At 41.8% G+C, this 26,572-nt stretch overlaps 1 protein-coding gene across 5 annotated transcripts in view; it reads left to right on the top strand.

Annotated features, from left to right (window-relative positions):
- PAG1 (phosphoprotein membrane anchor with glycosphingolipid microdomains 1) overlaps window positions 1-26,572 on the top strand; it is a 121,339-nt gene that overhangs the window by 80,018 nt on the left and 14,749 nt on the right. For 4 of the 5 annotated variants that reach the window (XM_089517523.1, XM_089517519.1, XM_089517521.1 and 1 more), the window contains one exon: window positions 22,559-22,763. In XM_089517523.1, the coding sequence (XP_089373649.1) occupies window positions 22,639-22,763 (125 nt within the window). In that variant the 5' untranslated portion in view covers window positions 22,559-22,638. Of the gene's footprint in view, window positions 1-18,111; window positions 18,175-22,558; window positions 22,764-26,572 lie in introns of all 5 variants that reach the window. The other variant, XM_089517520.1, reaches the window with a different exon arrangement.

The following is a 26,572-nucleotide window of genomic DNA, read 5'->3' as shown; positions in this document are numbered from 1 at the left end:
TCTTTTCAAATATTTAAACAGGACTATCCTATCACCTCTTAACCTTCTCTCCTTCAGTTTAAACATCCCCAGCTCCCAAAGTTGCTCTTCCTAGGGCATGGTTTCCAGATATTTCACCATTTTGGTCACCCTCCTCTGGACATGCTCTGTCAACATACTTTTTGAACTGTGCTGCCCAGAATTGGAGACAGTATTCTAGGTGATGCCTGACCAAAACAGAGGTAGTTCTGTGTCTTTATTCCATTGCCTGTGTTCATGTTCATTGGAGAATCCTGTGAGTTGTAATCCAAAAAAAAAAATTAGTATTTCCATGCTCTTGAAGTAAGAGATTCTTTATTAATTTTGGTCAGACAAATATAAAAGCTGGAGTTGGAATTTGTTGTTGGTGAGGGTGGTGTGCCGTCAAGTAGTTTCTGATGAATATACCAGTTATGCATTCTACTTTTTTTCTGTTTCAGTGATATGTATGAAATGACTTATTCATGGAGGATCATAAAACAAAAGGATCATAAAACAAAGTTAATGAACTAATCCTAAAATATATTGCTTCAAGATAAGTATGGCCCTACACCAGGGGTAGGCAACCTACGGCCCGCGGGCCGGATGCGGCCCGGCAAGGCCTTGGGACTGGCCCCACCCCAGTCCTGCCGCCGATTGCCGCCGGAGCCTTTGGCCTCTCGCGTGAGGGCATGGGGCCTTTGGCCTATCAGGAGGAGGCGGGCAAGGGGGGCAATTGTCTATAGAAGCCCCAGAAACATGCATTTATATTAAGATTTTTTAAAAAATCAGCAAATTTTTTGCACGTCCTCCATTTTTTTAAAAATGTCCTCCATTTGAAATTTTTGCCCTACCTTTGTCCCGGTTTATTTATTTATTTTTTTAATTTTTAAATTATTTATTTTTTGGCTTCGGCCCCCCAGTTTTTCTGAGGAACAGCAACCTGGCCCCCGGCTCAAAAAGGTTGCCTACCCCTGCCCTACACCTTCTCCAAGCACACATCTTAGCTGTTAATTGTTGCTGGTAGGTACAATACCATCAGAAATTTCAATGGTAGACAATTTTGTAGCCTGATACCTACAAATTTCCATTTAAGAGAAATTCCACTAAACCTCAAAGGAATTACCCAAGGTGCTGTATCTGTAATGGAAACAGGGATTAGCACCTTGGATAACTGTTTTAAAATTTGAGCCAAAAGCCAGAACAGACTAACCATCATTCTAGCATCAAAAGCACCAATTGTCGTGATAAATTTCTTCCTTTTTACAACTATGGAACTATGGAGAAAATCACGGAATAATTTATAAACACCATCACAATGCACAAGCAACATTAACCCAATCCTTTTTGCCGGATTACAACATTTTTCAGAATTACAAGATGCCCTTGTCAACTTCAACTCTTGGCAACCTTGTGAATGAGACATCTCCAAGTCCCAATCCTGCGGGAGAGGTGGCATATAAATAAAATATTATTATTATTATTATTATTATTATTATTATTACATTTTTTCTATTATCTTAGAGAACATTAGTTGCATATGAAGGCTGGTGCAAGTGTGGTGTGACAGAGTCCCAATTAACTCTTCCTGATATTGGAGCACCTATTCTACTGTAGGATTTCCTCAGAACCAACTACAAGGGTTTTCTCCAACTCCTCCTTCATTTTAAATTTGAGAGCCAGGAAAAGAGAAACCCTTTCCCAAGCATCATTCCTGGCCAAATCTAAGTTATGAATGCCACTTTCTGCAGTACAGTTTGGAGTGTTCTAAAGATGGGTTTCTGCTACATAGCAAGATCTCGATTAAGCATTTGAAACAGGTTTGTCTCTGAAAAGTAATTAACAAGACTTCTAAGTAATAGACATTTGGAAAAGGGAAAGCAGATCCACTATTATTCAGCATGGAAAAGTTTCGCTGAGAAATTTCCAAAAACCTAGACTTTATCACACTACAGAAATAATTGAGTTTGATACCACTTTAACTGCCCTGGCTCAGTGCTATGGAATTCTGGGATTTGGATTTTTCTGCGATATATAGTCTTCCCTGTCAGCAACTACAATTTCCAGAATTCCACAGCATTGAGCCAGGGCAGTTAAAGCAATGTCAAATTGGATTATTTCTGCAGTGTGGATGCAGCTGCAGACAGAACAGGAGTGAAAATTTTGGGGAAGTCCTGACCTTGATGAACTATGAAGCATAGGTTTTTTTGTTGGTTGTGGCTATGTGGCCATGTTCTAGAAGTATTTATTCCTGATGTTTTGCCTGTATCTGTGGCTGGCATCTTCAGAGAATGGTGGCATGGAGAGGTGTGTGTATGAAGCTCTTTGCACTTATCAGAAGTGATACGTTGAAGATCATGAATGCAGGTTAAGTGAGGACGGGTGCCATGTTCCAGACACTGGGGATGTTCTGCTTTCCCAGTATCCCACAGAGTTTTTCCAGGCTCTAGTATGGAACTGGAAGGCCAGTTCCAGTTGACTGACAAGGGTGTGGCTTGAGAGCAAGAGGTCCACTCTCAAGCCATATAAGCTGTTTCCCCCAACATGCCAATAATAGTCAGCTTGGGGGCTAGATGTAGCTTAAGGGTTGACAAGGCCCATGCACAAATCATACCTGGTATTGGGTCCCTCTGGGGACTGTGCAGGTGTAGGCAACCAGGCAACTCAGGGGCAAATGGCTCTGCCTTACTCCCAGGTGGCAGAGGAATCACACAGTGATTTCCACCTGCGTGAATTCTCAGGTCTTTCATTCCAGGACTACCCAGCAGTCAGAGTGAAGGAATGGGTTTTCATTGCCCAGCAAGCAGTTTGGCCAGTATTTAGATCCAGATGCATGCTGTGTGCCAGGTCTATTCATCTGCAACCTAGATAGCATTCCAACCAAATGTGCTTTGTGCTTATTCTTAGCAAATGCAAAGCCTCACATTTACTGCTGGGTCCACAAATGGAACTAACTGGAGAGATTTGCGATTTGCAAGGGGAAGTAGTTGACAGATGGAACAGAAAGTATTGGGACACAAAGGCGGGATACAGACGGGCAAAAAGGGGTGTATTCATGACGTCATGAAGGTAGAGCCTTCAGACGGGCCTTACCTGAATGCCGCCATGAACACGCCCCCCGCACGCCCCAAGCGGGAAGAGGCGGCATTAAAAAGGTGCTGCTTTTCTCCTCTTCTTTTCCGTTTGATGCGCAGCTGCGCAGCTCTGTCTGTAAGCTGCTGCACCGGTACGTCAGAATTGCTACGCCGCTAATTTAAGTTGCCCATTTAAAAGCTCCGTGTCAGCTGCGTCGCATATTGGGTCGGGGTCCGGGACATGCGTGGTTTGCAGTCAGGCTTTAATTGCAGCGTCCGCTGCCATGCAGCTGTGGAAGCTGCGGCACAGCTGCGGCGCATTTTAAGTCTCGTAACCCTAACCCTAGAGCTCCATGTGCGCATGCGTTGCTGGAATCGCGGGAAGTTGTAATTTTTGCCGGCGGATGTTTTGGTTGTAGAAAGTGATAAGGGAAAGTTTGGAATTTAAAGTGACCCCCTACACACATTCCTGCGCCATTTTCACCTGGGAACGGGCACAGTTCGGCTGCTCCTTGCACAGCTGTGCGGCGGCTCCCCTTTGGCACCAGGCAGGATGGCACAGCCATCCACCAGCACCCCAAAAAAAGGCAGGGGGACGTCTTGGTCTCATGCGGAGCGTGTGAGGGTCCCGGCAGGCCAGCCAGCCAGAGCGGAGCCTGTGGCGGTGGAGGAGGAGGACGAGAATGAGACCCCGGACCTTGAATGTGCCCAAGACCTTTCGCCTCCCAGGGCATGTGTTCCCTCCCAGCCCTATCTACTCTAGTCTACCCTTCCTGTTCCCTCCTCCCACCATGCCTGGCTCACTGGTCCCCAAACCAGCAATGTCCAAACTCTGTCCTTCCAGGTGTTTGGACTTCATCTCCCAGAATCCCCAGCCACCTTGCCCTGTGGTCTGGGATTCTGGGAGATGAAGTCCAAACGCCTGGAAGGACAGAGTTTGGACATTGCTACCTCCCAGCACTCCTGCCTAGCTTTAGACTGCACAGTTGCGCCTAAGCTGTCACATTCACACTCACAGCCACACTGCCGCAGTTGCGCATAATGAACCACACAAATTTTTTTTTTAAAATAAATTTTTTTATTAACAATAATAACAATAAAAATCTTATTTACAACTATTTACAAAGGGAAGGGGGAGGGTGAAGGGGGTGGTGGTGAAGGGGGGATGGCAGAGGGGGCAGGGGAGGGAAGCTGCTTCAGGGAGGGGGAGGAGGCGGTGGGGCGGGCAGCCAGCAGAGGATCTCTTGCAGAGTCTCCTCCATGGAGGAGACTCTCTCCGCCAGCTTGTCCACCTTCTCCTCCAGGGCAGCGAACCTCCTCTCCGTCCGGTTCTCTGTGGGGGGAAAAGAAAGAGGATGGTTAGGGTCAGCCTGCGGAGCCCATCACCCACTCCCACAGGCAGGGTTTCTGGGTGCCCCTGCTCCCTTCCCTGGGTTCACCTCCACACTTACCTTGCTGCCGGGCTTGGAGGACTCGATCCAGGGTCCTGGCATCGAGGGCCAAGTCCCCTGGCTCCCCTGGCAGGCGGCGGCTCGGGCCAGGCTCCTCAGCGGCGGCGACAGCAGCAAGGACATGAAGCCCTGCCAAAGGGGGAAAAAAGGCCCAAGTTACCATGCTGGCATGGCAGAGAAGGGCACAAGTGTCGTGGGGGCTGCAGTCAGGCAACCCCCACCCCTCACCCTGGGGACCTACCTGCCGCCAGAGGAGCCTGCTCTGGCTGCGGAGGGGCCACAGCAGCTGGTCCTGGCTGTGGCCCACCCTCGGGGACATCCTCGTCCCCCGAGGATGATGGAGAGGGCGACCTGGCACGGTGCCCTCCCTCCCTCCGCCTCCGCCTCGGCCGCACGCCTGCAGAAGGGAAGAGGAGGGATGGCATTGGCACCATGCAGGAAGGAGAGGAGGGCAAGGGAAGGGTCAAGGAGGGGAGGACAGGGCATGGCAAGAGCTCTGACTTACCTGGAGGACGGCGATCTTCCAGTCTGGGCCTATCTCCCCTGACCCACAGGTCCTTCAGCCGCGAGAAGAATGGTGGCCGCCTGTCAACCGGGGGCTCCGCTCCGAAATCCTCAAGGGTTTCAAAGAACGCTGCCTTGAGAGTTTTAAACTTAACTCTACATTGGTGCAGCGTTCTTTGAAACCCTTGGTTTTGGAGGGCACGAGATGACTCGAGAAAATGCCCCCGGTTGGGCTTGTTGGTGCTGGCCATCACCCTCCTCGCAGCTGCCTGTGGCATCAGGGAGTCCAGGAGGATCCCGACCTCCTCATCGGTCCAATAGGCGAATCGGACCGGGACCCTCCTGCGTGGCGCTGCCATGTTGATCGCCGTCCTGGGGTCTTGCACAGTTGCGCACGGGTATATATGGGCACCTGCGGCTCAGGGCCGTTAGGCCAAGGTGGTCCTAGGCCAATGATAGCTTTCAGAGGAGCAGTTTGAATCTCTCCCCCAATAGATGCCCTCTGGGTGCCCTATTGATACATTCAAATGAGCCATTAGGAAAGCTTGAATTTGAGGGGGATTGATACATTGTCAAAGGGGCAATTGGCAGTTGGAGCTGATGTATCTTTTTCACCCAGGAAAACAGGCGCCAGGAGACCTTTTGTGTGTGTGTGTTTGTGTGTGTCCCCTCAGGCACGTGGCAAAACATGCCCACAGCACAGATCAGGAATGATAGGCAGACTCAAACTGTGGATAATGGGATACATTTATTCATGTGCTTATGCTATTACAGGACATTGCACTCTGACATCACAGAAGATGGCATAGGAGCCATCCTTCAGATTCTCCTTGTCAGAAAAAAATCTGCCAGGGCATTCCTCACAGTCTCCCCTGCTTTCTTCTTCTCTTTCTCTTGAGCCTCTGTGATTGGTGCCAGGGTGGGCAGCACAAAACGACGCCTATATCGCATGCCCTCATCCAGGACCCTGCCCTTGGTCTCACAGATGTTGTGCAGAATGACACATGATGCCAGGATGGGCACCACGTTCTCCTCTGCCACCAGCAGTGGGGCAGTGAGACAGCGCCATCTCGCCTTCAATCTGCCAAACGATCTCTCCACGGCCCCCCTCACGCGATTCAACTTCTTGTTGAAGAGCTTCTGTTTGGGAGTGCGGGGGGTCTTAAACGGTGTCATGAGCCACTTCCGAATGGGGTAGGCACAGTCAGCCAGTATCAGGGGCCCGATCTGCTGGCCTCTGATGTTGATGCTGGGGTTCCCTTGCACATAGATGCCAGCCTCCATGGCCTCGTAGATGAGAGAATTCCGTGCCACCCTGGCATCGTGGGCTGACCCATGTCATCCGAGCTCCACGTCCACGAACCTTCCTGTGTGGTCACATGTCCCTTGCAGGATGACAGAATAGGAGCCCCTTCTGTTGACATAGGCATTCCTCAGCCCCAAGGGTGGTATGATCAGGCAGTGGCACCCATCCATGAGGCCAACCACTTGTGGGAAGCCGCGGCGACCAAAGGCATCCATAATCTGTGGGGGAAAGGAAGGGAGAGAAACAGAGGAATTGAGATGACAACTCTTTTACACATGCGCAACTGCACCATAGCAAGAACAGCAAATGTACAGTGAGGGGGTGACACTTGACACAGAATATCACAGAGCTGCCAAAGATGAAAGGGAAGGTGGTCTGGCTGTCCCTACCTCACGTGCGTTCCCCAGGTACACGGTCCGTGACAGCAGCAGCTTCTCCATGGCCAGGGCAAACTCCACCACGATCTCCCCCACGGTGGCAACGCCAGTCCCAAACAGCGCCCCCGTCACAATGTAGGTGGACTTGTGTGCCAGTGAAAAGACACCAATGGCCACTCTCTTCTCCACCGGGATGGCTTTCCTCATCACTGTGTCTGCCTTCTCCAGTTCTGGGCGCAGGATGCCCACTAGCCTGTGGAAGAGGGCACGGGGCATTCGGAAGAAATGCCTCCATTGCTCATCAGATCATATGGTTGACACAAAGTTGTCCCACAAGTCTTGGGATGCAGGGACCTTCCAGCATCGGCGGAGGCGTGCCACTCTGGCCAGGGCCATGGCACCGCCAACAGTAGCCTGATGAAGTGCTATGGCAGCCACTGCCGTGCGCTGTTCTGTGTCATCATCATCATCACTACTGCTGTCATCCAAGTCTACAGCTGTTATGGTGGTGGATGATGGGACCTCCATTGCAGCGGCAATGGAGGCGGAGGGGCCGGAGGGGGCAGAGGAGGCGGAGAAGACGGCGGTGGCACCGGCGACAGCTGTGGCTGTGGATTGCAGCTTCAGGAAGACCACAGGGAACAAAGGAGAGGAGGCATCCATGATGCCAGTGGTGGCACTCGCAATGCGCAAGCGGGCAAGGATGCCAACACCAGCTGATCACCAGCTGGCAGGAGGCCACCTTTGTTCTTGGGCAGGGCGGGGAAAAAAGTTTAAAGGGCCCTGGGCGCTTTAAATGTGCACATGCGCATTCCGCAGCCGGCAAAAGGGAAATTGCCGGCTGCTGCTGGAGTGCCGCAGCTGCGCACTTCTCATGCGGCAAAAGAAAAAAAAAAGCCGCGGTTTTGGCCGCCCGTGCGGAAGCTGCCCCTTTCTTTGCGGCGTCCTCCGAGGCGGCGGTATAGAAGCTACGGGTCCGAAACGGACCCAGGTGAGGCGTCTTCACTGCCCCCTGTGTGGAAGCCCCAACACCTGAGACACGTCCCCGGGGCGGGCGGTCTGGAGGCTCCGTATTCAGCAGAATACACCTCCAAGACGTCTTCCCCTGCCCGTCTGTATCCCGCCAAAGTCTTACAGGGGATGCTTTTTCTCACCATAGCTGGAACAGAAGACATTACACCCAGCCCAAAGTGCTTTATGTTAATGAAATGTGGTGCCAGCTGTTCTTCTTTACAAAGCTATAGAGTGATTGACAGATTCCAAAGAAAATTGATTCCTTCTTCGGAATTGTATCTGTGTGCATATATCTGTGTGCATATTCTTTTTTTTAAATGCAGTTTAGTCTTGAGTTGAGGAGTGTCATTATTATCGATTTTGTGGAAGGTGCACCGTGCTCATGCGCGCGCACGTATGCGCACACACACACACTGGATGCAGAAAATGGATCAACATGTATAGCTAGTTTGGTTTCCTCTACCCCCCCCCCCACACACACATACACACATCTTTCTCCCCACAAAAACAAAACAGAAGGGCTGTAACTCAATGGAACTTCACTTGCTTTGCATGCAGAAAATTCCAGGTTCAGACTCTGCTAGAAACCCCAAAGAACTGTTGCCAATCAGTGATTAAGGATACCAGACCTGATGAGCCAATGGTCTGAATCAGTATAAGGCAGGCTGCAGTATTCCTAATATGATCCTTTCTTCATTGAGCACAATAATTATGAGCCTTAATTAGCCAGTATTTATACAGAACCGTGTACATTTAAAATGCTGTTGACGTCTCAATTATAGTAATTGCTGCGTGAATTTTGTTTGAAGCCCAGATTTGTAAGCTGATTGAGAAAACAGCAAATCTTTCAGAATATATCTTTCTTGAAATGACTTGTGTGGCATAGCTCATCTTCTTTTCTCTTTCAAAAATAGTCAGCATTAAGCTTCCCCTACCTTCCCAGAGAGATCAGATCTGGCTGTTTTTAATCATCAGTTCTGCATGTGTGTATTTTAAGTCACAGTGGGTAAATCTGCTAGCGAAGCAGGACACACAGACTGTGAGATCGATTCTGCCTGTTCAGCAGATGGCTTGACACAATATGTTGCAGTATATGCCTGCTGAGTCCTAAAGGAAAATGTGCCATAAGTAACCTTGCCATAAGCCTGTTAATGCACAGGCAATTTTCTAATTTTAAACTCTGTAAAGCTCCCCCTTTGCTGCCTGTCTATTTACAAGAGACAGCCCTACAAGAGTATAGCAGATTGTTTGCTCTAATAATATACCTAAATCCTAAGGTCTTTTTACAGACTCTGTTCCCATTTATCCTCCACAAACTAATGATACCTGTTGCTTGGCACATGATGATCATTTTGTAATGAAAATGTTTGAAAGCATTACCTAAGTGCTAGAACAGATCTGGGTGTGAGAGCAAGGATGCCTTCAGCCTTTTATCACAGGACAGACTGGAGGAGGAGAATGCCACATGGCTTCTAGTTATGTTGGCATCTGTTAATTTCAGTAGCAAAACCAGCATGTCTTCATATTCCACTGGTTGAGCAACAGTAACATGGAAGCACTATTGTGTTCATTATCACAATAATCTGCTGAATCAGACTAGAAGTCTATCTAGCCAAGCGTTCTGACCACACAAGTAGATAACCAGCTGCTTAGGGGGGGAATCCAAAGTAAGGCTTGAATGGAATAGCCAACACGTATTGCTACCACTGACTCAACCCCATCACTGTCTTATAATGGTTTATAATGTCCATGACCTTCATACCAGGCAAGCAGTTCACCATGAAATCTAAACAGCTATCACAAACTCAACTGTCTATATGCCAAATGATAAAATCTTCTACAAGCCTGACCCTTCCCTTCCAGGCAAAAATTATGAAAGGGTATCTTGTGATCCTCCAAAGAATTATCTCTGTCAAACTGTTGCCCTCCTTCCCCCAAGATGAAAATTCTCCGTATTTGCAACAGAGCTGTTATCCTACATATGAGAGTCATGGTTGCATCCACTATCCTGTCTGCCTCTTACATTCTCCAGGTCTCAAGGAATGAATACGTTCCCTGAGATCTCAGAAGTCAATGCATCAAGCGCACATACACGACTTTTTTCTAACATCACGGCAGTGCAGTATCTATCTAGCCACCACAGTTGTGCTGGACTTCCACCTCCACAGCTGTTTTCCTTTCATGCATTTTGTTTTCTCTGAAAGATCATATGTTTCAAAAGTCCCAATTTGGCAGAGAGTCCTCTGTCATCACACTTTTTCAGCTGCTTTTTAAAAAAGGTGGAGTATATTTTAATTAATTAAAAAAAAAACCCAGCCATGTGTAGCTTCTCATTTGCAGCTCCTGTTTGACTGCTCTGGATCGCAATTTTTTGACTGACAGGCTACTTCCAAGCTGGTCCTGACTGCACCTAGCTCAGTAGCTCTGCTCAAGCAAATATAAGGCCTTCTCATCAGAAGCAATGCATGGGAAATCCACTGTCTATACTGACTAGAGGATTCTGTGAGTGATAACTTCAAAATGGAACTTTTTCAAACTATGTGTTAGAACTTACTGCTGTTTCTAGGAAGAAGAATTTGAAAGTAACAAACTGTCTGGCCTGTATGGTGCCTATTTGGCCACTGAATAGAAACAAATTGCTATACCAGAAAGATCTTTGGTCTGATTCAGCAGGGCTCTAACATTCTTAATGAACATGCCATGTCTTTTGACATCATCCAAAGCAACTAGTGATCTTCTATCTTTGGCATACAATTCAGACATTTAGGCTGCTTAAATATCTATCATCCCTACAACAAAGTTTGCCACTCAATAAAATATTGCAAGAGATGTGAAGTGCCACAGAGGTATCTTTTAATCATAAAGTAAATAAAGCCATGAAACTATTCATGTCAGACAGGAGTATATTTTAACTGTCAAGACAGTATTGAAACACTACAAAATGACAAGTAGTATTCCTATTCTTCAGCAGGGGTTGAATCCTCTCATGTATGCAAGAATTTTAATGGAGACGAGCTACATTTGGGTACATTTCATGTTTTCTCCAAAACTTTGTATTGACAAGGGAGAATACTTTGGTGCCAGCTATGCAAATCACTCAAAAGCCAAATTTCATAAAAATTGTGATCATCAGGCAAAACTTGGAGAGGGGGCATAGAGGGGATAGCACAAGTTTTGCATGCAGAAAAGCCAAGGTTTTAACACTTGGATTTTGAGGGAGGGAAGGATGCAGAAAACATTGCTTAAAAACTTTGTAAGTTGCATTCCCCCTGTTCTGTACAGTGACAGTAGAAAGAAATGGATTTTCTAACATATTTAGATCTTTTACATGATTGGACTAGGACAGCGGAGACCAGGGTTCAAATCCTTGTTGATCCGTGGTGACCCACTGGGTGACCGTGGACAAGTCACACTCTCTCAGCCTCAGAAGAAGGCAATGACAATCCTCTGAACAAATCTTGCCAACAAAACCCCATTTTGTTGGGTCACCATAAGTCACAGTCTGCTTGAATGCACACAACAACAACAACAGCAACAAACTCTAAAACTCTCCTCTTGTTTTCTTTCTTCGGTCAGAATGTTTGTTAATATCTTTTAGACCAAGGGTTCTAAACAGAGACAGCCCTGGTTAGTACTTGGAGGGGAGACTACCAATGAATATCTTGTGCTGTATGCTATATTTTCAGAGGAAGGAATTGGTAAACCACCTCTGAGAATTCCTTGCCTTAAAAAACCCTATGAAATTCATGGGGTTGGCAAAAGTTGACAGGCAACTTAAAGGCACTTGGAGATAAACACAAATATACTATTCAGGAAGGAAGGCTGGCAGGAGAGGTGGGTGGCTACTATTATGTTTATCAGAACAATAAATCAATTTGCAGCCATGGACTCCTTCTGGGTGACCTTGGGCAAGTGACACTTTCTTAGCCTTAGAGAAAGGCAAAGGCAAACCACCTCTGAACAAATCTTGCCAAAAAAAAACTTGATACGCCTCAGGATTGCCATACATCAGAAACAACTTGAAGGCAAACCAACACCACCACAACAGCCCCCTTCTCCCTTCACTTAAAACATCTTGAGTGAAACAACTCAATTAATTTTAGAAGGAAAGGCTTTATATTCACTAGCTGTGGAGATTTCTAAGACTATGTTTGTTAGAGATAATTAGATCTTATAATGATATTTGTTTTGTGGAGGAAAACCCACTACTTTAAAACCATTCTTCCTGGGTTGCAGATTAGTTTTATTCACTTCGTCTTCCTGGACATAGTCAGCTGTTTAATAATTCCCTTTCTGCATGAGGAAGACTGACAAGAAAGTGAACAGTGCAGTGGAAAATAGGGGAAAAAAGGATTTAGAATTTAGTTTGTTTTATTTATTATTCCATTAGACATACATGAGACACAGTGGAATTGCTTAACTCCCTCATAAAAATAATCTCTGAATAGAATGTCACAGAGATTGCACCAAGATTACAATTTCTACATTATCTCAAAAAACGTTTTCTATAGAATGGCTTCACACATTCTCAAGTGTAACATAATAATCAAGCAATATACATGCCAGTGTAAAGGAGTGCTTGTCCAATTTAAAATTTAGTACTTCGGAACTTTTATGTAGAGTTCTTCCAGCCGTTGTTGCTGATTTTCAGTATTGGTGCTATTGCCAAACAAGTACAGGCTGTATTACATACTGAATTGGTTTCCTGCTTTGAATAAAGTTATGGAATTTAGAAAATGTGTAAAAACTTGGGAGGAGTCTTATTTACACAGTATCTCTGTGTGTCAAATGTCTGTTTGCAGGCATGAAGATTGTTGAAGTATTTGTAGTGCTAAAGTAGGAATGTAGATCACTATTACTAAATTAGCACTTTTTCTACTACAAATGACGTAGTTAGTAATTACTACTTTAAATTGAGTTCACTGCTGGGGGGGAGGGGGAAGACTCAGGTATTCCATGACAGTCAGTACAGCATATTTTCTGGCGGTTTCTTCTTAGATTGGAAGTATTTTTAAATGAGACTTTTTCATGGTTATAGAGACTTCTAAATTGATATTTACTCTGTTTAGAACTCAAGGATTCTAATGTGTTAAGAACAGTTTTAGTAGTTCAAATCTTATTCTATATCTTAAGGGACATAGAAGGGATTACTCAATTGTCTCAGAAAAACAGCCAGAGAATATGCTGTACTTACTGTCATGGGATATCCCAAGTATAATATTTGCTAGGGAAACAGATCAACCTTAGAGAGTAGATGGCACACGTAGTCATGGATATACTGAAGCAAGAATGTAGGCAGTGAAAACTTACGCTATTGGAACTAAAAATGGAAAACTGACACATTTTATAAACATTTCCAATGGTTCTAATTAGCCAGATAAAATTATGTACAGCCAAGTGCTTTTGCAAACAATTTTTTATACAGATTAAATTAGCTCTTCCAGAAATGTCAGCTGTCAAAAATGCATGGTCACAACTGAAAAATTCCATGGAGGGAGCTTTCATTTCTATGCTTTTTAAAATGAACATAAACATACATATAACAAAATAAACAAATAAACAAAAAACTCAGCATGTATCCCTCCCATGTAACTTTACATACCCTTGCACATCAATGCACTGGGTGCATTTCTTGTACTTTTATGGCGAATGAGGCCACTGTGAGGTCAAAGTTTGCTTTCTTTAAAGGAAATCCTCAGCTCACTTTCTTTTTCTCACATCTCCTGTGATCACACCTTCCAAACTTCATGCTTTTCCATTTCTGGCAGAGGTCTGGACAGTTTAGATCCAACAGCATGGAGTATCTTTTGACAGAGAGTGTGGTATTGAGCAAACTGCAGAGTTCCTGGAAACCGTGGACAGTTTGAGGATTGTCCCATTGAACCCCAAATGCATAGGACCGAAGTGTACTTACTTACCCTAAAACAATGTGTGAGGATGAGAGAAGAAGGGGGAGGAAGGGAACAAGTGGCTGTAATGTGATAATTAGGCTATAACATTTGCTACAGTCAGTTATTAGGTAAGGTTTCAGTTCCTGAATGCTGTATTATACACATTAATCACATGGTTAGTGAAGCCTGCAAGAAACAATACATCAATTTTATTATTATTTATGAAAACTTATGCAAAGTTTCTGCTATCCATTTTTGAAATCCCTTGATATTTCCAATAGGTGAAATGTTATCAGAACTACTATTCCATTTCAATTTTATCCCCACAGTGAATTAAGTAACATACCTTTCAAGACAATGTTTTAGAAGCTGTGGAAAAACTGTAGATATCAGGGTTTAGGAGACACAAAACTGGGTCCGACCTACTGAAATCTAACTCTGCAGTGTGTTTCACATTCTTCTCAAGCATTATCAAAGAAGAGGGCTGAGTTAACCCTTTTCTCCCCTCACCATTTTCCTAGTCAGAATCAAGCTACCTCTTTCCATGTTGCTGCTTGTTACAAGGTGTCCCCTGCCCCCAATTCTGGGATTGATTTTTGTCCTCGTTCCCTTTGTCGCTTTACTTTTCTAAGTGGGAAAAGAGAGTAGAAAGTTTGTTGTTGTTGTTGTTGTTGTGTGCCTTCGTGTCTGAGGCTGAGAGCATGTGACTTGCTCATGGTTGCCCAATAAGTTTCATGGCCGAGCAGGCAATCGAACCCTGGTCTTCAAAATCATAGTACAACACTCACACCACTACACCACTCTGGTTCTCACAAAACAGGCTCAAAACAGTTTTTAAAAACTCTATTAATAGATTAGATTTTTGAAATACAGTATAGGCCTTAATTAGCATAGCATGGAAATTAATATTCACAAAGGCGCAGTAAACTTGTGTTTTGCCTGTACCACCTCTGGCTGCAGGTGACACAGCTAAACTACATTCTTTCTTCCCCAAATCTGCTTTTCCACACAAAGGCATTATGGAAGACGTATTCATAGTATGTGCTCTAGACTAGAGAGTCCAAAATGGTCCAGAAACTGAAGGCCTGAATAAAATTAAGAAAAAGGGAGGGGGTTTTGCTAATTTTTCCCAAAGCCTTTTTTTTTGGGGGGGGGGCAGAATTTTTTAATCACTTTTTCTTTTAGCAAATGTTTAAGGCAAGGTATTTACCATCCCAAAATTGTTTCCAAAAAGTCTATATTAGCAGAAACAATTTAATTAAAACTACATGAAGTGTCATCAGATCATGGCAATTCCTGGTGTTGGTTTCCTGTTCTCAGTTCTTTTTATAGGAATAAGGTTTTTTTGGCTACTTAGCCCTGTGGAAGATTAGAAAAAATAATGTTGTTTGCTTTGCAAACCTTGATGATTTCTTCTCTTTGTATATTTTTGCCTGCTCGTCATAAATTTATAAAACCAAATAGATTCCTTATCATTCAGGTTTTCATTTCAGGACTTCTGTACACCATTTGTAACCAAAAAGAAAAGTAAATTCCATTTTTAACTGTGGTCTGAATAAACTGAACTTGTATTATCACATTACATCCGGCATGGTACAGGATAAAAAATGAAACGAAACTAGGCACAGATCTTACTATGCTCAGTTTAGTTTCAGTTTTGATCCTGCACCAAGGGGCACATTTTAGATCACTTGCTATTTTTACTTTTTTGTGGGAACTACCTTTTCTACAAATTTCCAACCTGGGATTGTGCAGCAATACAGATCACCAAATTCCCCACACCTGACACTGTTCTAAAACAGTATTTATAAACAAAAAGGGGGTGATTGTTCTTCCCACTTTCTCCTGTTCTTCTTCCACTTCCAGTTACACAGTTTGCACTTCCAAAAGCAGAATGACAGGGATGAGGAAAGAGGTGTGCTGGGAGTGTGCTGAAAATAACCAGAGCTCAGATTTGTCGACCATTTAACAAATACCAATCATTCAAAGAAATGAATGATTGAATCTACACATATGCACATATACGAATATATATAATATTCAAGATATTATTTGGAGAAGTGCACATGCACATAAACAGTTTTGCTGTTGTTTCAATGGGGCTGCAGTTTGTCTCCCGTCCATGTGGCCAAGACAGTTTCCTATTTCATTTAGATGAGGCACACACTACTGGCACACACCTTTACTCATAATTTGCATTTGAAAGCCAAGCCATGTAGCTTGTAAGACCAGCTCAGAGTTGGACTAAAAACAGTGTGGCAGGCCTGGACTGACCCAGCTTAAAAATACATTGTAGTAAATCCAGGATAGGCTTAGAACATGCTGCCATATAGATTTTACCAAAGATGCACTGCTCATATAGCACTACCTTGCATGAGCCATACTGGGAGTAATCTTGTTCCGTTGGAATCTGATGAGAACATTTTTGTATCTCTAAAACAGAAAGATATGCCTGCAGATCATTAAACACAGAATTTCTTTATTTTATTGTATATAAAAGAATGGTATTTGCCTTAAGGAAAAATTGAAAAATAAGAACTTGAGTGTTAACTGTAAGCACAGCGCTCTCAACAGCTTGTGAAGAAGGGACAAGGTAGAAGTAAGGATGAATCTACACTATAGGAATAATGCAGTTTGACATTACTTTAAGTGCTGTAGCTCCATCCTGTGGAATCCTGGGATTTGTTGTTTTACAAAGTCTTTAGCCTTCCCTGCCTCACAAAACTACAAAACCCAGGATGGAGCCATGGCGGTTAAAGTGGTGTCAAACTGCATTATTTCTTAAGTGTAGAAGCACCCAAAGAGGATCTTTGTCAAAGAGCACATAGAAAAAGGAAAGGAGAATGACTTCCTCAACAAGTAAAGATGAAAACAGTAAGTTATGAATAAAAAAGAATGTACTGACAATGCTGAAGTTGGCTGCTTATCCCTAGTTCCCTTTTCCTTGTTTATACAACCCAATATCCTTTTTCTAGAAAAACCTATTTTAAAAAACTAAAAATAAGGGGCAAAAATACTATATCAGAAAGAACTAGGTTTTTTAAAATGTTAAATGAGTTGAGTCAATGGTATGAGATACAACTGACAATCTGATGGCTTGGAAGTTAAGCTTAATGTGAGATGCAGACATATAAATATCAGGGGTCATTTAACAGTACATAGTTATGGTGTTATTATTCTATTTTAACTGCCATGGTTCCATTCTGTGGAATTCTGGTATTTGTAGTTTGGTAAGGACTGGATTGTTCTGGCTGAAATTCTAAATGCCCTCTTTAAATAGAGAGCTGACATGGTGGTGAGGTTTGAGGACTGAACTATGACTCTGGAGACCAGAGTTCAAATACCTTGTTCAGCCATGGAAACCCACTGGGTCACCTTGGGCAAGTCATACACTCAGTTTCAGAGGAAAGCAAAGGCAAATTCCCTCTGAACAAATCTTGCTATGAAAAGTTTGTCTTAGGTTCCATGATGAAGAGTTTTCATAAGTCAGAAATGACTTAAAGGCACACAGCAACAAAACTGCCAATCCTAGAATTCCTTAGGACAGGGGAAAAGTGGAATAATAGTGTGATAATTATGTAGTGTGAATGTGCCCTACATCTTTATTTAGTTGAATGGCTGAACTGTATTTTAAAAATAATAATAATATGGGGAGTGGGGAGGAACTGTGAACTTCAACACTGTGGTAAAAGAGAGAAAGAAAGAAAATTATTCATGACAAATGGCAGGAAAAGGCTGTTAGCTTGTCTGCCACAAATCTTCAGTGGAATCAAGCACATTTAAATGGAATGAACAGAATATAGAGCAGGTTGCAAAGGTCAGAGGGAGAATTTTGCAATTCAGGACAGCAGAGGAAATTCCTTGTCTGAAAGAGAGTGTGGGGTGATGAAACAACTGAGGAGGCAGAAAGGGTGCATCAGTTAAAGAGACACGTTAGTTAAAGTCACAGAACTGGTAGTGTAGGATTTATTTTCTTTGTTGTATAATTACATAGTCCTGCTAGAATAAAAATAGCAAGAGAATTTTAATGGAGCTAAAGGGAGAGAAAAAAATAAGGCATTGGATGTTGCATTAATGAATTTGTATTTGAAAGGTATACATGCATGGCCACACCAGTCTATCTATATGATATTCATGTACTTGCATTCAATTTACTTGGATGTGCCAACATGCCTCATTTGCTTGACATCAAATATGAAGATGACGGAACAGGAAGAATTTATAGCAACTTCATTGCTACAGTTCACACATGTCCACTGAGCATTGTAAATTGGATTTGAAATAACTCTGCAGCATCTTAATAAAAGGGAAAAGCATTAAATTGGGCATTGGCAGTCTGAGTGTATATGCTTCAGTGATTATCTCTTGCATGCCTTTTATAAGAATTGTTCCTATCTGGCCACATTCTTGCTTCTTATCTGAGGTTTTATGATGAAGTTCTTGTTTTCTGTAAGGCTTCTCGGTGTTATTGCAGCAGATTATTTCTGTATTTTGCAGGCCAGAAAGAGAGTAATGTTCTCTTAACACCAGCGAATCTGAATGAGGATCACTTTGAAAGATGTAAGATTCTTGATGACTTTGCAGTCTTTACCTGGAATAAAGTTTTGCTGATTTGACCCAAAAATAAAAAAAGTGAAATGGCTGATGTAGCAGTTTTTGTCAGGCTTCTTTTGCTTAGCACAAACTTAGATTTCTCTTTCACATTGCCAAGTTATCTATTTGGTCTGTGACTGTATGCGCTATGTATGTATCCTGCATACGTCAAAAAACATATTGCTGAAATCTTGTTAGCCTACTGTGTAGCAAGAACTCTAAACAAGAGTGTGGCTGAAAAGTTATCCTTTTGGACAGTTACATTTATTCTCAGTAAGTGTGTGGACCTTTAAACAAACCCAAAAAAATTCCTTCCAGAGAATTATTTATTTCAATGTAAACAATTTCCTTTCTTACAAATGATATAGGACATGACAGATAATTTAATATCAAGGCACAGATGGTCACAGTTTCTCTGGAGGGGGAAACTTTACATCTTTTTCTTTGATTCAGCACCTAAGTGTTGTTATAGCAAGAAAATGGTCAGTGCTTAATTAACATTAATCTATAATGAAATTATATTTAAAAATCATGGGAAATCACAGGTATAAAAAAAGGACTTAAGATACTCAATATACTGTACAATATGACTTTTTATTTGCATTACGTAAAACCCAGCAATTGTTTTTGAATACTGAAAGATAATCACAGTGTAGTACTGCCACCCTGTGTCCAAAGCTGGAACGTACCCACCAAGCGTAGACAGACAGTAATTTTATTTTTATGTATTGGTTACATTTATTTCTTGCCTTTCCACCAATGAGCTCAAGGTGATGTACTTGGATTATCCCTCCTCCTCTACAACTCAAATATCATGATGGACTTTGTCTTTAAGCTTGCAAATGTAGTTATAAAACATAAGAGAATGGCAAAAAATTGCAGTTTTGTGAGGAGCATCAGAGTGCAAGATGTTTGACCTTAGCTGAACTATGGAGGAATGAACCTCAGTTTAAAAAAATGTCTTCTATTGGTTCCTCTACAAATATAAGGTGTCTGCTGTTATTGCAAGTGCTCACATGGCTGAAAGTCAGGGAAAGGTAATAAAGTATATTCCAGATGTTTTAGATCAAAACTTCTCTTGACCATTCACCAAGCTGTTTGGAGCTTGTGGGAGGTGTAGCCTCCTGAGGTCTCATTTTTGGAAAAGACATGGGGTATAAATTAAATAAACAGTCCAACATATCTGGAGGGCACCAGCTTTGTCTACCTTTGTCCCTGAGGCTCAGTCAACAGGGTGGCCCTTGTGCTGAAAGGTTTATATGCTTTGCTGTAAAGTCTCAATTGCCTCGTTTCCTCATGGGAATCAATTTTTTTTAATAGGCAGCTTCATTTCACTGTATATAAAATAATTCCTGAGTCTAGTAGTATTTCTCCAATATTGTTTTTGTTGTTGATGATGTTGTTTTTCAAATAGTACACTTTTTGTATCGTATATACTTGACTATAAGTGGTTCTCATGTATAAGTGGTTGTCGAGGGCAAGGTTTGGGGCCAAAGTTAGGAATTTCGGTATGATCTGTGGTTAAGCTGAGGGTAAAACTTTGGGGCTCCTCGGGGCCATGGTGGCTCTTCAATTTTTCCCCAGCAGTGGACAAAGGGTGTTTTTCTGCTGCAGCAAGGAAGCACCAAAGAGCCCCAGTTGCAGGCATTTTTTCCTTGGAGTTTGGTTAAAGAGTCACAGGCGCTCTCTGCCCCTTCAACCCCACCAAGAAACCTACTTTTCCAGTATACTTTCCCTGGAATGGAAGCTCTTTACTGCTGACCCAGCCACAGCTGTCTGCAGCGGCCGCCTTGTCATCTCACAGAGGGTGAAGAGTCAGTTGGGGGAGAGTCAAATGTAAAAGGAGCTAAGGAAGGGAGGGAGAGAAAATATGTATGTGTATCTGTGTGCATGCTGGACTAGAGAAAGTGGGAGGAAGGTGTGTATGTGTTTGTGACTGGATCAGCTGTTGTTCCCATAGGAAAAAAAATCACTCTACACTCTGCTTCCGGCAGCCCATTCCTAGGCACAGAGGGAAAGTGGGGAGCAAGGTGTTTGTGTGTGTGCTTGTCACTGAATGAACTGCCATCATCAGCATTACCATATTGACCCATATATAAGTCAACCCAGGATTGGGGGATCAATTTTTGGGCATAAATTTCTCGACGTATAGACGAGTATATACTGTAGTTTGAAAGGGTTCTGTTACCTGACTTATTTAGATGCCTTGAGACATCATCATGCTGTACATGATGAAAGGAGCTGCGAGGGACCCAGTACCAAAATCATGTGTCTCTTTGCCCCTCCCCTTCCACTCCAGTGAAATTCAGTGAGATCTGGGTTCTAGGTTGTGTGGGAAGGGTTTGAGGGCCGTATCAAATTAGATGGGTGCCACAATGATTAAAAAGAAATCTTTTTTAAAGTTTGGGAATTGATTTATCCCATGCTTACAGTCTCTTTGGGGATATGAATCAGCTTTGGGTTTTGTAAAACTGAGTTTGTGTGTTGTAGAGGTATAAATATAGTTTCATACATAAGAAAGTATAGTAGTAGTGGTACTATGTATGTCCATCTGTGTGTGGGGAGGGATCAGTAGTGTATGTTTTTGTTTAGTAGTCTGGTTTAGTTGTTTTGTTATTGCTGTTTGTTTATAATTGTTTTAGATATATGTATAGAATTTGTTTGTGGGTATGTTTAGATTTAGCTGCCTTGAATCCCATTTTGGAAAAAAGGCAGGATATAAATTCAGTCAGTCAAATCAATAAATTTTAAATTATTTGGATACCAGCCCTATTACCCTTTTAATCTAAAGCCCAGAAATACTACTTTTTGAACTGTGGCCCCAGGAATCTCCTAGCTGGCACAGCCGGTGGTCTTGCTGGCTGGAAAATTCTGTTGGTTATAGTCCAGAAAAAGAAACTTTTCCAAACTGTCCTTTAGATATGTGCAGCACAAATTACAGAGACTTGAACGTTATTAGATACTTTTACTTGTAAAGAGTAATATATTTGAAAATTGTAATTGGAAACATTTACATATGAAAATGTGAAAAATATTATGTCTGAAAATGTTAGTGTTCTATAAATGATAACCAGAGGGCAGTATGCAATGATTTCCAATGCATTTAATGCTATTTTTTCATACTGTGATTCAGCAGTCAGTCTAAATCAATGTTTTAAAAACAACTTGGTTATTATGCGGAACAATATGGCTTTAGCAAATTAGCATAACAAATAAATAACTATGCTGTCCTAAATTAGACCTATTAGGACAGCTGAACTTTTAAAAATGACCTCTGTTACGCAGACAATGCAAAATAGCTTGAGATTGGCAAAGAATTATGTCTGTTCTCTTGGCATTTCTTGTTTTTATTAAGAATAATTAAATGACTTTTACACCTTTTAAAAAAAAAACCAACTTTAATCAGATCTCTAAGAGACCACAATTTGGATCCAAACTAAGAAAATTGCATTTAGCTTCCATTGAACCTAGAATGAAAAATATGTTCCACTAGCTCTTTGAACACTCATAATTTGAACACTCATCTAGTATAATGAGTAGAGATTTTATAGCAGCATTACTTAAAAGATTGGATTATGCATAATCTAGCTATCTAAACTTGACAGTGCTAGGATTTAATACTGGAACAGGTACCTTAACTGAGACTGCTTCTAAACATGTAGAAAGCGTAGCTCTGCATAGCTACCAAGAGATCTACACATTTGCCATGAGAGGCATCACCTCCCTTTGGTTAGGCCAGGTCATGAATTAAAATTGAACCCTGTTAGCTAATTATGATTCAGACAACTTATATTTTAATAATATTTTAAATATACAGTATTAAACATTCATAGTGTTATCTTTCAAATTGCCTTGTTAATTGCCTTCAGGTTGGCTTTAGTGTGTTATGACCATGTGAAGGAGAGATGTCCAAGACACGCTTTTCTTAACAGCCTTTCTTAGTGCTTGCAAACTCAAGGACTGTTCGTTCCTTGATTTAGGGCCTGTATAGACAGGCCAAAATAAAGCTGCTTCAGGTCACTTTGGCGATTTGCTGTTTAAATGACACACGCATCTTAAGAGGCCAGAAGCTGTGCCAAAGCTGCACTCCAGTCCTTAGGAGTGCAACTTTGGTGCGGCTTCTAGCCTCTTAGGACACATGCATAATTTAAACAGCATATCTCCAAAGTGACCGAAAGCAGCTTTATTTTGGCCTGTCTGTACGGGCTGTATGTCAATCCATCTGTAATGCAGTCTTTCTTTTTTTCCTGCTGTTGTCTCATTTATAGAGCATTATAATATTTTCTAATTAACCATCTATCAACTAAACTTTATTGTAATGTCTCCCCCTACTTTCTCCTCTTCTTCACAGAGAAAACCTTTTCAATACAAATGCCAACGTCTTGTGAGAACTGAGCACTTCAGCCCTTTGCAGTACACCCTTGTTATATCATGGGACCAGACAGTGGGTTCTTCAGCACCGGGCTGCTTCATATCATCGTATGGGGAGGCTTGGCAGCCATGACAATGCTCCTGTTTTTCAGCTTTCTTGTCTTCCTCTGCTCTAGCTGTGACAGGTAAGGACATAGCCATGAAGAGTAAAGACAGAGAAGAAAGCATACTGTTTGGCTCTTCCTACAAATGCCATGAACTGGATCTACATATCAGCACCATTATTGAAATAGTGTGCTTCACGGCTTCTAGAGCCACTATAAGAGACAACAGAATAGAACTTGATGGAAAGGAGACATTTCAAATGAAATGTTTAAATTTGTTTGAAGTAGCTACTTTTTTGCTGATAAAGATTAAGCCATCTGTTTCCAGTTTCCTCTGTGCTGGAGAGAGTGAGCCATATCCCATGAGAAAAGAAAGCCAAAATGGAGTGGGAGAGTAGCAGCTTTCGCCATACCTCCCTATAGGCTTTTGTAGAGCTTCTGTTCTCCTTGCCATGGGAGATGGTTGTAAAAGTGTGCCTTTTGTCAAACAGATTTTTCCAGCATTACAAGAGACATGCTTTTACAGTCATTTCCCTCAGGAAGAGAATGGAAATGCTGCAATGGCATGTGGAGAGACAAGGAGAAAGCCAGTATTCTCCCACTCCATTTCAGCTTTCTTTTCTCATGCAATAAGGCTCTATATGTGAAGTCATTTGAATCAGAATAAAGTTAGATTAGAGTCGGGCCCCATTACTTTTTACTTATTACAGTGTTTGAGAAAGAACCCGTTACCATTACTCATGCTGTTGAAAAAAATAACACTTTACATTACTTGTTGCGCTGGTTATTATTTTTGTTTTACTTTCAAAAATTTTTTTGAGAGCAAAACCCTTAACTTGAAAATGTATTTGAAAATAGCTGTAAAAATTCCCTTTAAAAGTAATGTTTGTTAGTAACTTTTGGCTCCCATCACTCATTGCAACAGTGAAATAACTTTGCTTTTTTTACATTATTTTTGAAATGTTGTTTTTTTACCCCCCTGTTACATCAAAAGTAAATACTTACTGCTGTCTGTGCTACTTGTTATTTCAAACTCTGAGAGTTAGTTTGTTCACCCAATAAGCAGACCCTAGATCTTAAAGACCAGAGGAAGTGAGGGCAGTCTTCACTTGTGGCAGAACTTTAGTTTGAAAAGTTAAAAAGAAAATTAGCATTGAACTCAGTGTGCTTTAATGAGTGGTTTTTTTAAATTATCGACATCTTTTAACATCTGAATTGCAGAATCTTTACAATACGATTGTAAATATTGTGTAGTTGTTTGAGCATCAGACTATGACTCTGGAGACCAGGATTCAGATCCCATGGAAACTCATCACACTCTCACCCTCAGAGAGTGTCGATGGCAGACCTTCTCTGAACAATTTTTTCCAAGAAAACCCTATGACAGATTCGCCTTTAGGGTCATCATAAGTTGGAAACTACTTGAAGGCACACAGCAACAACAAAAATCTTGTTACATTCAAAAATATGATTTCTGACACTTTCAGTTAAAAGTGATACTTTCTGTTTTACCCCCTCAAGAGTCCCACTTTTCCTCTTTGCCCTCAGCTTACTTCAGTTGCTGCAAACTGCCAAACAAGTTGAAAGTGCCAAAGAAGCTTGCATACAATTAACTCAGCAGGGGAGAGAGGAGAGGAGAGAAGAGGAGAGAAGACAGAACCTTGCCCTTCCCAATAGGCTTAGGCAAAGCAAATGAATGCACCTTTTCCTAACTTGTGTATTCTTCCACATTAATTAACTTCCACCATTTTGACCACACTCAGATGTTGCTTGGCCACGTGTGTTCCTGCTTTCATTTGTTAAGTGTTGGAGGTTATGTTATATTTTCAGTTATAAATACTTAAGACCAAATTCACTCTTAATCTATACTTTTAATTTGAATTTACTAGGAATCAGTACTCCCATCTGCATATATAACCAGCACATGGCATATAATAATTATATCCCTCCTTGCCTTGTTGATCAGTTGAGCAATAGAACCTATGTTTGTTCCATTCCTAAAATAAATAGCTTCAATCTTATCCTTTGATCTCTCTTGTTCGTATAAAACAATAACAACAAAAGTATGAAACATGTCTTTAAATTGGATTTGAATATAATGTCCCCAAAGAATTCTTGCCAAAATGTATGACTGATAATTACTGCCCCCCTTTGCTTTTTGTATCCATGAAGAAACTCAAGAGAAGAAAACAGAAGATTTCCCTCCCTAAAAATCAGTCTGTTGGGCATTTCTAACAAGCTGTGCAAATTATATTTTCAGACATTATCTGACAATCATATTTTAATAATTTATCATGTTGCTAGGCTGGATGTGGCATCAGGATATTCATGTAGCAGGAACTTGCCCAGAAATGCAATTAAACACAATCCCTGCCTTACACAGATGCTATTGATATAATCATTGATGACATTAAAAAAACAGATGCTTTGTCAGAAAACTTCTGGGATCAAATTAGTGACTGCAAATAGGATTCATATTGTACATTGCATGCACAGCTTCATACATTTACAAAAGGGATAATTAGTCTGCTTTTGATGAAATACTATATATAGAAGTACTGAAGTAGAAGTTAGTGTGGGATTTGTCACCAATTTGAACAGGATGGTAAAATGTATATATTCCACTGCAGAAATTCTCATGTAAAGAAATGTATGTGTGTATGCACTTGCAAGGTGCCTGTTCACTTATAGCAATCTCATGAATTTCATAGGGTTTCCTTGGGCAAGGAAAAATCAGAGGTGGTTTTGCCAATTCCTTCCTCTGAAATATAGCCTGCAGTATCTGCTATTTGTTGACATTCCCCCATGCATATACTAACCAAGATCGAACCTGCTTAGCATCCAAGATCAGACAGGGTCTGATGCCTTTAGAGTATTTAGCTATGTTCATCAGCTCCTGGTGCACCTTTGCAACGCCATACTCACTAGAATATTAAAGGAATGTTATGCCCTGTATTCATATTCCATTGAGAATGACATTGCAAATGCAGGTTATGGACACCACTCTGAAACCTTGTTTGCTGTCACAATTAGTCTTGTGCTGAGAACAGTAGACATGCTCATTATCCTGCCCTTGCTTTCCCCTTAATCAGTCCCTGTTCCTCAGTCATTCTTTGAACAGTAAGCAAGACGATTTGATTTTTATCAAAATACATACACATCTGTCTATTTCTCTGTGTGTCATCTTTGTGGCCATTGTTCCTACTTTTCCTGAACCAATAAAGTATGCAGCATGCAGAACATGTGGCAAAATGCCAAGAGCACTATATGATTTGAAACAACCGCTAAGCATTCCTTTTGTTGTCTATTTGTAAACTTGTTCCAGGAATTACACAATATCTACAAAGGATTTAGTTCCAAAAGAGCAGACAGCTACACTATCTCTTTCAGAAAAATAAAACAAGGATTCTTTTGGTACCTAAAAGACTAAGACATTTACTGTGGCAGGAACTTTCTTAAGCAAAAGGCTACTTTGCCAGATTATGATAAATGTCAGTAGCAGCAGCATTTTGTGAGATCTTCTGAGACAATGTACCTGTCAGTATTGAAATTGCCAAGATACTTGTTTTCCCCTGGCTATCCTTTATGTAGGACTGGTTTGACTATAACTGACTACCTATTAAATATCTTGAGATAACAGAACTTCACAGATGATAATTAGAAAGTTGTACCTGTAACTATCAGTGGTCAGATGAAATAAGTACACCCTTTAAAAAGTCAAAATGAGAAGGTTCACTATTACTTCATAGTAGAAGGAGATGAAAGGAAACAAATATAGTATCAGCTGGCTGCCAGATATAATATCTTTCAAGAGGCAATAAGCTAAACTTACGTAGTCAAAAGAAAAGATAGGAGGAAACCTAATTCTAAACTAGGCCTAGAATTAATAA

Source organism: Sceloporus occidentalis, unplaced genomic scaffold (genome assembly GCF_023333645.1).
Source record: "Sceloporus occidentalis isolate IW3139 unplaced genomic scaffold, rSceOcc1.0.p SCAF_3, whole genome shotgun sequence".
NCBI classification, from domain to species: Eukaryota; Metazoa; Chordata; class Lepidosauria; order Squamata; family Phrynosomatidae; genus Sceloporus; species Sceloporus occidentalis.
The sequence above is the reverse complement of the archived record's forward strand: the minus strand, read 5'-3'. Positions and strand labels throughout refer to the sequence as shown.